Raw genomic sequence first — 13,599 nt, 5'->3', positions numbered from 1 at the left:
AAAACAGAGATTCTGATAAATATAATGCTACTCACTAGCATCTCGATTTTGAGCAAGTCACTTCCACTCTCCAGGACTATTTCCTCATCAATAAAATAAAGCCACTGGACTAAAATCTCTTTGTCTTCTTTAACAAAATCATTCTAGCACTTAGTACTTTGCCTGGCATACAGAAAATACTTGCAAATGTTTGATCGATTCTGTGGTTCTTTAAAAGTTAAAAAAATTGCTAACTTAATAACAATAGCTCTCCAATTTTGTTCTCACTAATTGAAGATGGGGATAGTATTGAGGAAATAAAACAGGAAAAGGAAATCAGAGCTTTGTACCAAAATGCTAAGAAGAGATAAATTATGAATAGTTGGAATACCTAAAAACTTTTTTACTAATCATTGAGTGAAAATGAGGATTTCACATGCAAAAATGTAAAAATATTCAAAATGTTTCTGTTTTTTAAATATTTAATAGAACATTTTCAACAGACTCTGAACATCTCACAAACCCCATTCTCAGAAAAAAAAGTTATTCTATCCATTATTAACTAAAAGGAGATACATAACCTTTAATTTTGAGACTATAGTTCTATAATGGACCAGTTTTGTTGGCTCTCCATGACAACTTCATTTATATCATCATAGTCATTTTGTTTATTGTTCTGTTGGATCTTCACTCTATATGTAAAGCTTTTTAAAAGTGCCCTTTATAGATTTAATCAATATCTGCATTATGTTTATTTTGTTATGCTCATAAATTTTCTTTAATATATTAAACAATGTAGTTTACTTAAGTAATGAGTTAAAAATCGATCAATAGTTTCTGCTCTTCATCCTGTCCTACTGTTGTTAAGTTTTGTCTCACTCTTTATGACCTCATTTGGAATTTTCTTGGCAAACATATTGGAATGGCTCACCATTTCCTTCTCTAGCCTATTTTACAGATGAAGAAACTGAGCCAAACAGAGTTAAGTGACTTTCCCAGAATCATATAGCTACTAAGTGTCTGAGTACTGACTTAAACTCAAAAAAATGAGTTTTTCTGACTCTAGACCTGGCTCTCTATTCACTGCACCATCTAGCTTCCTCTTCTGATACTAGAATTTCATAATCTTCACTCACTTATTTACACAAAATTTTTACTTAGATGATGGTGGTGGTGGTGGTCATGATGTATCAGACGTATCAATCATAGTTAACATTTATATAGCACCTACTATGTGTTAAGTTCTATGCTAAATGATTTAGAAGTATTATTTTATTGATTTCATAGCAACATTGGGAAATAGGTGGGTGAGGACAACATTATTATCTTATTTCATATGAGTATTTTAAAACATACCATTTGCTTATTTTACATTCTGAAAAACATGGAGAATCAGGAGCTAGAGGAATCATAACTTGTATTATTCAAAGACCTTCTTTCACATTGCAGAAAGACTATATTTTGAAATGACCCAGCTTCCATTCCTAGTCCAAATGATTAAATGAATTCTCTGTTCTGTAACATTTGAAAGCTAAGTATTCTATGAGGTGAAGGTGAGGTAAGGCTACATTCTAGAGATAGAGTACAGCTGATACAAAGATAGAGAGGTGGAAAATAGAATGTCATGCTTAAAGGAAGAGCACATGAGCCATTCTGGCTTGAACACAAAGTATATGAACATGCAATGAGCCTAGAAAAGTAGGAAAGAGATAGATTGTGAAGGCTTAAAAGCCAAACAGAGTTTTTATTTTATACTAAAGACAATAAGGGTCCCCTGGAACTTCCTAGGCAGGAGAGTGACATGATGAGACCTATGCTATAGGAATATTAATTTGCCAACTGAGTGGAGAATGGATTTAAGATAGCAAAGAAGGCTACTACAATAGTTCAGGTAAGAGGTGATGAACCTCCCTGATGCATATATTGTAAAATTCATATTAAGAAAGCAAAGAGTAAGTAATTTTATATGACCATATTGCTTTAATCATTCTTTAAAAATCAGGATCCAAATTTTTTTTGGTAACATTTAGGGTGAAAATAGTGTTTTCAAAGAGTAAGGGAGAGAAGAGAACTTTATTTTTCATTTTTCAATATTTTTTGTGGCTTTCACATCTCTATATTGGTAGAATGATAAATGCTGCCAATGACAATTCCAAGTTTGTTATTTTTTCCTACAGAGCTTCTTGAGAGATTGCTGGGGACAAAGAGAATTGACAGCATAGAATAATGGGGAAAATCTTGAACTTCAGAAAGAAGAGTTGAAGTTGTGACTCTCCGCTCTATGCTAATGCTAACTAACTGTGTAAATTCTTCTCTGAGATTCAATTTCTACCTTTATAAAATAGGAATGATTTTGGTAACAAAGTTTTGTTTTTGAAGAAAGCTTAAAATTATGAGGAAATGAGTTGTGGTTATTACTATAATTAGAAAGATTCCAAAGATAGCTACCTGCAGGTACTGCTTTTTTGCATGACTTCCGCCCTGTGATATCCTGATAACTTGCAAAATCCATCATTGCTGTAGACGATGGGCCAGTCCACTATCTGAGCGTTGCCCAGCACAAAGTTGGTATCTGTTGGAGAGAACACACGTGGTCAGATATCTAAATGAAATGTGCTGAAGAAATGACAAGATATCAACTAGTCATGAAATTTCTCCCTCCCTGAAACCCCCTGCCACGCATGTTTTTTGAATGAGAGCCTGCCACTCATTATGGGAGATAAATGGGAAGAAGCCTCTTCTTTTAAATACAAGCCATTAGTGTGTCAGCTATCTCAGACTGAAAGATTCTAGGAAAAAGAATCAGTTTAAGTAACTAGTCAAGAAATTCCTAAAACATCCGAGAAACCCAGGCTGGTCTCTATAGGACAATAGCCAAAATTCATGCTAATGAAGGGATACAGGCTATAAAAAACAATAGATAACTCCCAAACTATTTCTTTTGGGCCTTTTATGTTAGTTTCTCTGCGTTACCAGGGGCAGAAACAGATTTGCTTTCATAATTCAATTTGGCTCAGGGTAACAATAAATGAGTTTGCACACATGACAAGCAGGGGCAGGCAGTTGGAAAGCAGGTTAATGGCAGGTGAAGGCTTAGGTAGGGATTAAACTTAGCAAGTAGATATGGACTTTATTTACATAGTTGTTCCCTAGGACTAAACATGCTGGAGCAGAGGCTGGTTTGCCACTTATTAAGGATGTTGTAGAAGGTTTTCATGTTTCAGGAATTCCCACCTTCATACCTCCATATAAATTGTTCAGAAAGTCTAGAACACACTCCTCATCCTAACATGTCAATAAGCATTTTTTAAGTGTTTACTATGTGCCAGACACTAGGAAAACAAATACAAGCAGAAAGATAGGTTCTGCTCTCAAAGAGCTTCCTTTCTAAGAGATAGGGAAACATAAAAGAAAGCTAAGAAGCAGAGGAAGGTGGGAGAAAAGGGAGGGAGGAAGGGGTATGATGGATAATGTCCAGATAGTTAAGAGTAAGCCTAGAGAGAAATGAAGACATGGCTGATCTAGGCACTTCTCTTAACATGGAAGATCTCAGAAGAATCATTTTGAAATCTTAGGCCAAAGCCCTTGTTATAGCTCTGGTTGGGCTAAGAATTGAATCGCCCTGGCCAACTGAAGTCTCTCAATTGACAAAAGTAAATCTTACGGTTCTACTTCCAACTAAATTCAGCAGCTTAGGAAACTGCATTAAGCTTTTCAGGTCACTCTAGAGTTATTCTGTCATTTATCACTTTTATGCTTCAAATAGCATAGATGAAAGCCTAACTTATTTATGTTTATTCTCTCCTTCATTTTAGAAGAACTCTCTGGTCCTTGTGAACCTTTTCCACACTACCTTCCTTTTTCCTTTCAGAAACTTGTATCATGTGAATAACATCTAATTTTCCAATGGTCAAGAAACTAAGCAATGCTTGCTAGAATTGATTCTGAAATTAAAGTAAATGAGCCCTGAGCAAGAGTTTTTCCTATGAGCAAAAGGTACAAGCTTTAATGTAAAGACTTTGGGATATCTGTTTTGACTGCCAAAATCCCCCAAAAAATCATTTCTGGGTAATTCACTGTTTGAAACTGATATCAGTCTGTACTGATGTATAAACTTAGCAAAACATAATTAAGAAAGTAACTTGGTGTTTAAATAAAGAGTACAGCTTCATGTTTCTAGTTCAGAATTGAACATGATCTGGATATGAGAAAATGTGCAAACTCTAGGGAAATGATTTGGAATCCTCAATCCCATTTCCAACTGCCAAGTTAGAAAGTTTGGCTGAAGAATCTTATACATATGAATAAAGGTATCTAATAATATTCTGTTACTATCCTCTTTTGAATCAGAGTCACAATTCCTGTGACTTCCTCCTACAGAGGTTACTTATCTGGCAACATCAGCTATCTAGTACAAAGCTGAGAATCCAACTATATTTCTTTTAAAAAACCCAAGCTTTTCATAATAATGTTCTGTCTTTAGTGAAGGTTGCACTAATTAACACAAGTCTCCATGCTAATACAGAATCATAGGTCCCTTAGAACCAAAGGAATCACTGAGAAGTCAAAGTTAGAAATAGAAAGAACATTAGAGATTACCTCTAATCCAATTCCATTTTAATGGTAAAGAACCTGAGTCCCAAAGAGATAACTGACTAGGGCAAAGTTACACAACTACTCAGTGGCAGAACTGAACAATCAATAATTTTTTTAAAATATCTACGGTGTGTTAAGTGTGTTAGGTAATAAGAACACAAAGATATTAAATTTTTATTTTGTCTTCCTCCCTTTTAAAATGGAAGACAAATTTATTTCCCTGGCAACCACTCTTCTGGCATTTTTATTTGGTATTATTTCATAACTAAAACTGTAATAGGTGCTTAATAAATGCTTATTGACTAACAATTACATGGACTTACACAAATTTACTACCATCTAGTGGTAGCTATTGTGTGTTGCAAATAGCAATCAGCTCCAGGGGACAAATAATACAATATATCTAACATAGCTAATATATTTCTTAAGTAAAGAGGTACAGATACTATCAGATGTGCTTCCTATGTCCATTATTATGTTTCATTGTTTTTCTTTCTTATAGGAATGATTTCTATTGGAAAGTGACTACTATTTTTAAAAAATAGAATGAATCAACAGAACTAAAAATGTACAATGTAAAGTAGAAATTAAATGGCAGCTGAGGATAGGGAGAAATCCCTTTCTCTCTCAAACTTAAAGCAATAGCTAGCTGGTAACAAGTTCTGATGGATAGTTATCAATGCCACAAATCTAAAATGAACTTTTCCCACATTTATGACATTGTTAGTCTTACTTTCCAATGTGAGACTTCTCATATCTTATGAGTCTTAAACTCTACCTGAAGACTTTTTCACATTCGTTACATTCAGAGAGTTGTCACCAGCATGAATTCTCTGATGTCTGATGAGATTTTTTACTCTGGCTAACAGCTTTCCCATATTCATTACATTTGGAAGGTTTCTTATCAGTGTGACACTTCTGATGTTCAGTATCGGATGAACTGAGACCAAAGGGTTTCCCACATTCATTACATGCATAAGGTTTCTATCCAATATGAATTATCTGATCTTCAGATGAAGAATGCCTTGATTTTTTTAACAGTCTCTAAGGAAGAAAAGAGACTCTCTGATCACAGAGCATTGTTGGTACCTAGGATTTGTTTGTTTTACATTTTATACTTATATATACCATATATATGCATATATATATTGAATTTTATACTTATCAGAATTGTCTTTCTGTTGTGGATGGTATATTTAAGATGATACTCCATGTAAACACTCTAGCAGATAAAGGATTCTTAAAAGAAATATGGCCATTCCTCTGCTCATGAGGCTCCTTGGAGAGTGATTAGCCTAAGTCTCTAAAGCCTAAAACAATCTGTTTACAATAAATCTACTTCGTTGAACCCACCACTTTAAAGACAACTGAATCTATTGCAGCACTCCTTTACTAATTCTACCCCAAATTTATTGTGGTTTAGGGGGAAGGTCAGAAAAGGTTTCGTGATCCAAACCCTAACCTAATCCAAACTCTATTTCCAGATCACAAAAAAGATAGAGAAACTAATAATAGAAACATTTAATTAAGAAATTAAACCAAGGGCAGCTAGGTGGCACAGTGGATAGAGCACCAGCCCTGAAGTCAAGAGGACCTGAGTGCAAATATGGTCTCAGACACTTCCTAGCTATATGACCCTGGGCAAGTCACTTAACCCCAATTACCTTGGCCAAAAGAAAAAAAAAAAAGAAGAAGAAGAAGAAGAAGAAATTAAACCTTAAAAAACAAGGAAGGAAATAAAGTAGTAAAAATATCCTTGGAACTTACATAGAAATATGAGTAATTGCCTATATCTATAAGGGAGTTTTAATTTAATCTCTCTGGTTTCAACATAGTCACCTCAGAACCTATAGCCCCATTATTCAATATTTATGGTGTCATGCTATTTACCTTTTAGAGTTTCATTTCTGGGATTCTTTGGGGGATGTGTAGAGAATAGCCAAAACTGCCCTCAACTATGCAGTCATCAGGACCAGCTATATAAATCTAGGTTCAGGGACACCATGTTCATATCACTCCAATGGTTCTACTCTGCCTCCTCCTCAAAGTGTGTCTCATATCTCACACAATCCTTAGATTAGTTGTAGCATGGGAAATGATGTCCTAATTATCTATTTTTTTTTAATTAGTCAAAGTTAAACATTCACACACCTTCTAGATTAACTATAAAACAAGCATGGTAGAGTCCAATGAACTGACACCAAAAAGAAGTAGATTTGAATTCTGGTTCTGACACTTACTAATTGCATGATCTTTGGCAAATACATGAGCATCCATTTGTTCATCTATCATATGGAGATAATAGGACTACCTACCTATCTCACCAAGTTGTTATACAGAGAAAATGAGATACTATAAAGAGCTTTAACCACAGCAATTTCTTGCAGCCTTTCACTACAGACTTTAGTCATAAGAGTTACCAATAAGAACAGATGACTGAAGATCTTGTTTCCAGTAAGTAGAGAGAGAGCAAGGATAATTTTGCAGTGACCTTCATAGAATATGAGGTATTTGTCTTTCGGCCACAGCCAAGCAATTGCTAGATACACTCAAAGTGCAGGCTGATTTCCTTCATCAAAGAGGAATTAATGGTGCTCAAGGGATGCCCTGTCACTCTCCAGAATTTCAGGAAGATTGAAATATTCCTTTTAAAAAAGGGAAGAACAGGCTCCAATGTTTAAAAGAAAGGAAGAAAAATAATTTGAAAAGGCAAAATGGAATCATGATCTATGTCAGACATTTGAAATACAAAGGAACAATGAAGGGGGGGAGGAAAACCACTGACATATGGAGTTAGATAACAGATCAAAGGCCTTTTCCTGTAGAAAAGAGAGCTGGACCCTCTAAATAGGAAACTATTTCTTAATAATATCTAGTATTTATATAGTACTTATTATGTGCCAGGCATTTTTAATGTGCTTTACAATTATCTCATTTGATTTTGACAATGTCCTGATGAGAGTAGGTGCTATTTTTATCCCCATTTTATAGATAAGGAAATTGAGATTAAATGACTCGCCCAGGGTCACAAAGCAAGTATGATCTGTTAGGAGACAGATCATGCAATAGTTATTGGAAGAAGAAACAAATATTGGGGCTGACAGCTCCTATGTGGGGTACCACCTAGCTGCCCACTATACATAAGCTATCAGGAATAATGATCAGTACTGTTAGGAGACAGATCATGCAATAATTATTGGAAGAAGAAACAACTGATGGGGCTGACAGCTCCTATGTGGGCTACTAATGCATCAGACACTCTGACATTAACAAAAGAAAGAGCTATGGCCTTCCTAGTACATCTATTCGAGATAACATCCCCAGACTTGTCAGATCTGATTATTACAATCCACTTCTCAGGATTCATGAGAGGACAAATGATAATGCCAGAAGGTGTTTAGAAATCATTGCTAAAGGTTATGAAATCCAAGATAAGAAACTGCAGGGGCACACGTGGTGCTTACATCACTGTGGACTATCAAAGGCAAGTCCTCTGAAGAGAAAGGCTGAGTCAGGAAGTGATGATGCTTAAGAATAGGACTTGAATTTCTGGTCCACAGCTTGAAATATAAGAATGATCAACTTTTGTATAAAGATATAATATACCTAATAAAGGTTTCTGTATACATATACACCACATGCAGAAATGGGACGGTGGAGGCAGCAGCAGAAGGGCTGGTTCAGTCCCATGTGAGGGGTACTCAGCTTCTGGCTATATATTGAAGTTATTTGAACTGCTCTTTTGGAGCCACAGAGGGTGAGGGGAAGATCTGGGAAATGGTCCACTTATTTACATTAAGCAAAAAGTATGAGAGATACAGAAAGAAAGAGAACGAGAGAGAGAGAGAGAGAGAGAGAGAGAGAGAGAGAGAGAGAGAGAACACGCACAGACCAAACATTTGGTAGGTAACTAGACCTGTGATTTCACTGCTATGGAAAACTCCTGAATGTGGAAACCCCATCTTCTTGAGCACCAAGAGATTAAGGGACATGTCAAGTCAAATAGCCAGTAGACTCAAACCCAGACTGACTCCAAAGCAAACATGTCTCGAAGTGAGTCCCCAACCCTGGGATGGTGAGATATTAGCTGTTCTGTTCAGCTGGCTGAGAGGCTTAGGAATTGGGTGGCACAGGCAGTGAGAGGAGTCAATATTAGCAAGCTGGCAGGGGTGGCCATCATCTCATTTACCCACAAACTCTGCCACTTTTCCACTTTTTTCAATTCCCTCATTGAACATTTGAGTTTACTTTAGCACTTTCTGAAGCAAAATCACAATACTTTTGATGAGTACTTTTCTTCCCCTTTTGAAGACATAAACTTGTATGTTGAGCCTCTTTTTCCCCCTATTGCATAAAGTTGTGAATGTTTATAGTTGTCAAAACAAAAATTGAATATGACATTATTAATAAAGTCATATGACTGCTTGAAGTTGTAAAAATTAAATGTACAAACATTGAGGATTGTGTGTGTGTATGTGTGTACATTCATATATGTGCACCTGGAGTCTTAAAAAAATCTAATAAAAGGAGTTTTAAACAAAATAAAGAAGAGAGAAAACTATCTATTTAAGTCTACTAAGCCAGATAAATCAAATAAATACAATAATTTATGAAGAATAATAGCAACAGAGACTTGCAGAAATGCATAAAATAAAATACAAGAAATTAACTAGTAATAAAACCTATGATTTCATGTCTATCCACAAAATATGGATCATGAACTAGAAGTCCTAGTATAAGGAAGCAAATCAGGAATAATTGGTATGTATTACTGATACTTGAGGAGATGGAGACCCATGACTATAAATGTGGCACTGATATGATATGCCTCATTCAAATAGATCCAAATAGAGGAAAGAAGAAGTAAAATAGCACCTTGTATTAAGGAGATATCTTTCTGTGGGTAAATAAATACAGAAACAAGAAAAAGGTATGCATGGCTGATGACATTTGGAAGAACAACTATATATTGTCAAGGAAATATACTATAGACTCCCCGAATGAAAGAAAAAATGAACAAGAAATTCATGAAACATCACAAGCTTGGTATCCCAAGCATGACATAGCAGTGGTGTGTTATCTAGTTATCTGCTTGGGCTCTTTCTATTGAAAGTAGAGTAGCTAACCATTTCTTTGTATGTTTTCATGATAGCTAAAATACTTCAAAAGGCAGAGAAAGTACTTAGGAATATAGTTATTACTCTCCTAATCCTGATTAACAAGGTAAGTTGTTAATGATACAGAAATGATAAGAAGTTTGAGGGAAGTGTGCGCATCACCTTAGAATTTAGGATCTAGAAGAAGAAAGCCAACTGTAGTCTGACATACAACCTTAGTAAAGAGAAACCACAAAAAATGTCTTTAAATGAGAAAGCCAGCCCATGAAGAACCAAGAAATAAAATTTTGAAGATAAAAACAGAAACAATTACAATGACAGAGAAAACATAGAGATGCATTGGTCAAATTTAGATTTTAAAGTCATGTAGAGAAAAAAAGAGAGAGAGGTAGGTGATTCAGTAAATAGAACACCAGGCTTGGAGTCAGGAAAACTGAGTTAAAATTCAGGCTTAAAAACTTACTAGCTGGATGACCTTGGACAAGTCACTCAACCACTAATTGTCTCAGTTCTCCATCTATAAAATGGGGATACACTGAAGAAGGAAATCACAAACTACTTCAGGATCTTTGCCAAGAAAATCCCATGGACAAAAATCCATAAAGTCATGTGGAGTTGGACAAGAGTGAATGACCGAATAAGAGAAAAAAATTAAGGACAGGTAGGAAGAATGGATACAAACATATGGCATGTTTCCATAAAAAGAATGTCAAGAGCATTAAGTTCAACATTATCTGAAGCTGATGAGGAATTCTAATGACAAAAAAAGGCTTTTATGCCATGTTAGAATTGGGGGAAGGAGAAGAAAAGTCAAAGAAAGAAGACAATAAATACTCACAATATAAAAAATGATAATGCATGATGGAGAGAAGGCAAAATTACTAAACTCATATTTTGCTTCGGATTTCTCTGCCTGTGAGAATGATCTTTGTACTATAAAGGACAGAATTTTAAAAATTGATTAATTAGGAACTGAAACCCAAAATTAGTAATCAGATAATACCTAGCTGCCCTCAATGACTTTAAGTCATCAGATCCAGGCAATAAACATCCCATAGCACTGAAAGTATGAGCAGATATGATTGCTGAACCATTGTCAAAATGATCTTTGAAAGATCATGAAAAATGAAAAATATGCTAGAAAGCTAGAGAAGGGATAACTGTTGCCCTATTTTTTTAAAAATAAAGGCAGAGAGCAAAGCTTGCAGACTATAGATCTTACCAATCTATAGATCGGTAAGTTCAGGTTTTGATAACTATTAGACTTACAGAGTATATTACAGAATAGTCATTTAAAACTGATTACCTCACAGGAAGGAAGGAAGGAAAAAAGGAAGGAAGGAAGGAAGGAAGGAAGGAAGGAAGGAAGGAAGGAAGGAAGGAAGGAAGGAAGGAAGGAAGGAAGGAAGGAAGGAAGGAAGGAGGAAGGAAGAAGGAAGGAGGGAAGGAGGGGGGAGGGAGGGAGGGATGGAGGGAGGAAGGAGGGAGGAGGGAAGGAGGAAGGAAGGAAGGAGGAGGGAGGAGGGAGGGAGGGATGGAGGGAGGAAGGAGGAGGGAGGGAAGGAGGAAGGAAGGAGGGAGGGAGGGAAGGAGGAGGGAAGGAGGGAGGAAGGAGGGAGGAAGGAAGGAGGGAGGAAGGAAGAGGGAGGGAGGGAAGGAGGGAGGGAAGGAGGAGGGAGGAAGGAGGAGGGAGGAGGAAGGAGGGAGGGAGGAGGAAGAAGGAGGGAAGGAAGGAAGGGAAGGAGGAAGGAAGGAGGAGGGAGGGAAGGAAGGAGGAAGGAAGGAAGGAGGAAGGAAGGAGAGAAGGAGGGAGGGAGGAAGAAGGGAGGGAGGGAGGAAGGAAGGAGGAGGAGGGAAGGAGGGAAGGAAGGAGAGAAGGAGGGAGGGAGGGAGGAAGAAGGAGGGAGGAGGGAGGGAAGGAAGGAAGAAGGAGGGAGGAAGGAGGAAGGAGGGAGGAGGGAGGGAGGGAGGGAAGGAGGGAGGGAGGGAAGGAGAGAGGAAGGAGGGAGGGAGGGAGGGAGGGAGGAAGGAAAGAGGGAGGGAGGGAGGAAGGAGGAGGGAGGAGGGAGGGAGGGAGGAAGGAGGGAGGGAGAGAGGAAGGAAGGAAGGAAGGAGGGAAGGAAGGAAGGAAGGAAGGAAGGAAGGAAGGAGGAGGGAGGGAAGGAAGGAGGAAGGAAGGAAGGAGGGAAGGAAGGAGGAAGGAGGGAGGGAGGAGAGAAGGAGGGAGGGAGGGAAGGAGGGAGGGAGGGAGAAGAGAAGGAGGAGGAGGGAGGAAGGAGGGAGGGAGGGAGGGAGGGAAGGAAGGAGGAAGGAAGGAGGGAAGGAAGGAGGGAGGGAAGGAGGGAAGGAAGGAGAGAAGGAGGGAGGGAGGGAGGAAGAGAGGGAGGGAGGGAGGGAAGGAAGGAAGAAGGAGGGAGGGAAGGAGGGAAGGAGGGAGGAAGGAGGGAGGGAGGGAAGGAGGGAGGGAGGGAAGGAGAGAGGAAGGAGGAGGGAGGGAGGGAGGGAGGAAGGAAAGAGGGAGGGAGGGAGGAAGGAGGGAGGGAGGGAGGGAAGGAAGGAGGGAAGGAAGGAGGAAGGAGGGAGGGAGGGAGGAAGGAAGGAAGGGAGAGAAGGAGGGAGGGAGGGAGGGAGAGAGGGAGGGAGGGAGGGAGGAAGGAAGGAAAGAAGGAGGGAGGGAAGGAGGGAAGGAGGGAGGGAGGGAGGGAGGGAGGGAGGAAGGAAAGAGGGAGGGAGGGAGGAAGGAGGAGGGAGGGAGGGAGGGAGGGAGGGAGGAAGGAGGGAGGGAGAGAGGAAGGAAGGAAAGAAGGAGGGAAGGAAGGAAGGAAGGAGGGAGGGAGGGAAGGAGGGAGGAAGGAAGGAAGGAAGGAGGAAGGAAGGAAGGAGGGAAGGAAGGGAGAGAAGGAGGGAGGGAGAGAGAAGGAGGGAGGGAGGGAAGGAGGGAGGGAGGAAGGAGGAGAAGAGAAGGAGGGAGGGAGGGAGGAAGGGAGGGAGGGAGGGAGGGAGGAAGGAAGGAGGGAAGGAAGGAGGGAAGGAGGAAGGGGGAGGGAAGGAGGGAAGGAAGGGAGAGAAGGAGGGAGGGAGGGAGGAAGAGAGGGAGGGAGGGAGGGAAGGAAGGAAAGAAGGAGGGAGGGAAGGAGGGAAGGAGGGAGGGAGGGAGGGAGGGAGGGAAGGAGGGAGGGAGGGAAGGAGAGAGGAAGGAGGGAGGGAGGGAGGGAGGGAGGAAGGAAAGAGGGGGAGGGAGGGAGGAAGGGAGGGAGGGAGGGAGGGAAGGAAGGAGGGAAGGAAGGAGGGAGGGAGGGAGGGAAGGAGGGAAGGAAGGGAGAGAAGGAGGGAGGGAGGGAGGAAGAGAGGGAGGGAGGGAGGGAGGGAAGGAAGGAAAGAAGGAGGGAGGGAAGGAGGGAAGGAGGGAGGGAGGGAGGGAGGGAGGGAAGGAGGGGGGGAGGGAAGGAGAGAGGAAGGAGGGAGGGAGGGAGGGAGGGAGGAAGGAAAGAGGGAGGGAGGGAGGAAGGAAGGAGGGAGGGAGGAGGGAGGGAGGAAGGAGGGAGGGAGAGAGGAGGAGGAAGGAAAGAAGGAGGGAAGGAAGGAAGGAAGGAGGGAGGGAGGAAGGAGGGAGGAGGGGAAGGAAGGAAAGAAGGAGGGAAGGAGGGAGGGAGGAAGGAGGGAGGGAGGGAAGGAGGGAAGGAGGGAGGGAGGGAAAGAGGGAGAGAGGGAGGGAAGGAGGGAGGGAGGGAAAGAGGGAGGGAGGGAGGGAGAGAAGGAGGGAGGGAGGGAGGAAGAGGAAGGAAGGAGGGAGGGAGGGAGAGAAGGAAGGAGGGAGGGAGGGAGGGAGGGAGGGAGGAAGGGAGGGAGGGAGGGAAGGAGGATGGCCAGGATGATAGTAGTTGAAAGGAACGTTCTTAATTCTGGA

General features: G+C 40.3%; 1 protein-coding gene across 2 annotated transcripts in view; it reads right to left on the bottom strand.

Annotated features, from left to right (window-relative positions):
- The window catches only part of KCNH1 (potassium voltage-gated channel subfamily H member 1), a 507,978-nt gene that overhangs the window by 478,222 nt on the left and 16,157 nt on the right, over positions 1-13,599 (bottom strand). For both annotated transcript variants that reach the window (XM_051998447.1, XM_051998446.1), the window contains exon 2: positions 2,428-2,551. In XM_051998447.1, coding sequence (XP_051854407.1) covers positions 2,428-2,551 — 124 coding nt within the window. The remainder of the gene's footprint in view (positions 1-2,427; positions 2,552-13,599) is intronic.

The sequence above is a fragment of the Antechinus flavipes genome, chromosome 4 (assembly GCF_016432865.1).
Source record: "Antechinus flavipes isolate AdamAnt ecotype Samford, QLD, Australia chromosome 4, AdamAnt_v2, whole genome shotgun sequence".
Taxonomy (NCBI): domain Eukaryota; kingdom Metazoa; phylum Chordata; class Mammalia; order Dasyuromorphia; family Dasyuridae; genus Antechinus; species Antechinus flavipes.
Note: the sequence above shows the minus strand (reverse complement) of the source record. Positions and strands in the feature narration are given on the sequence as shown.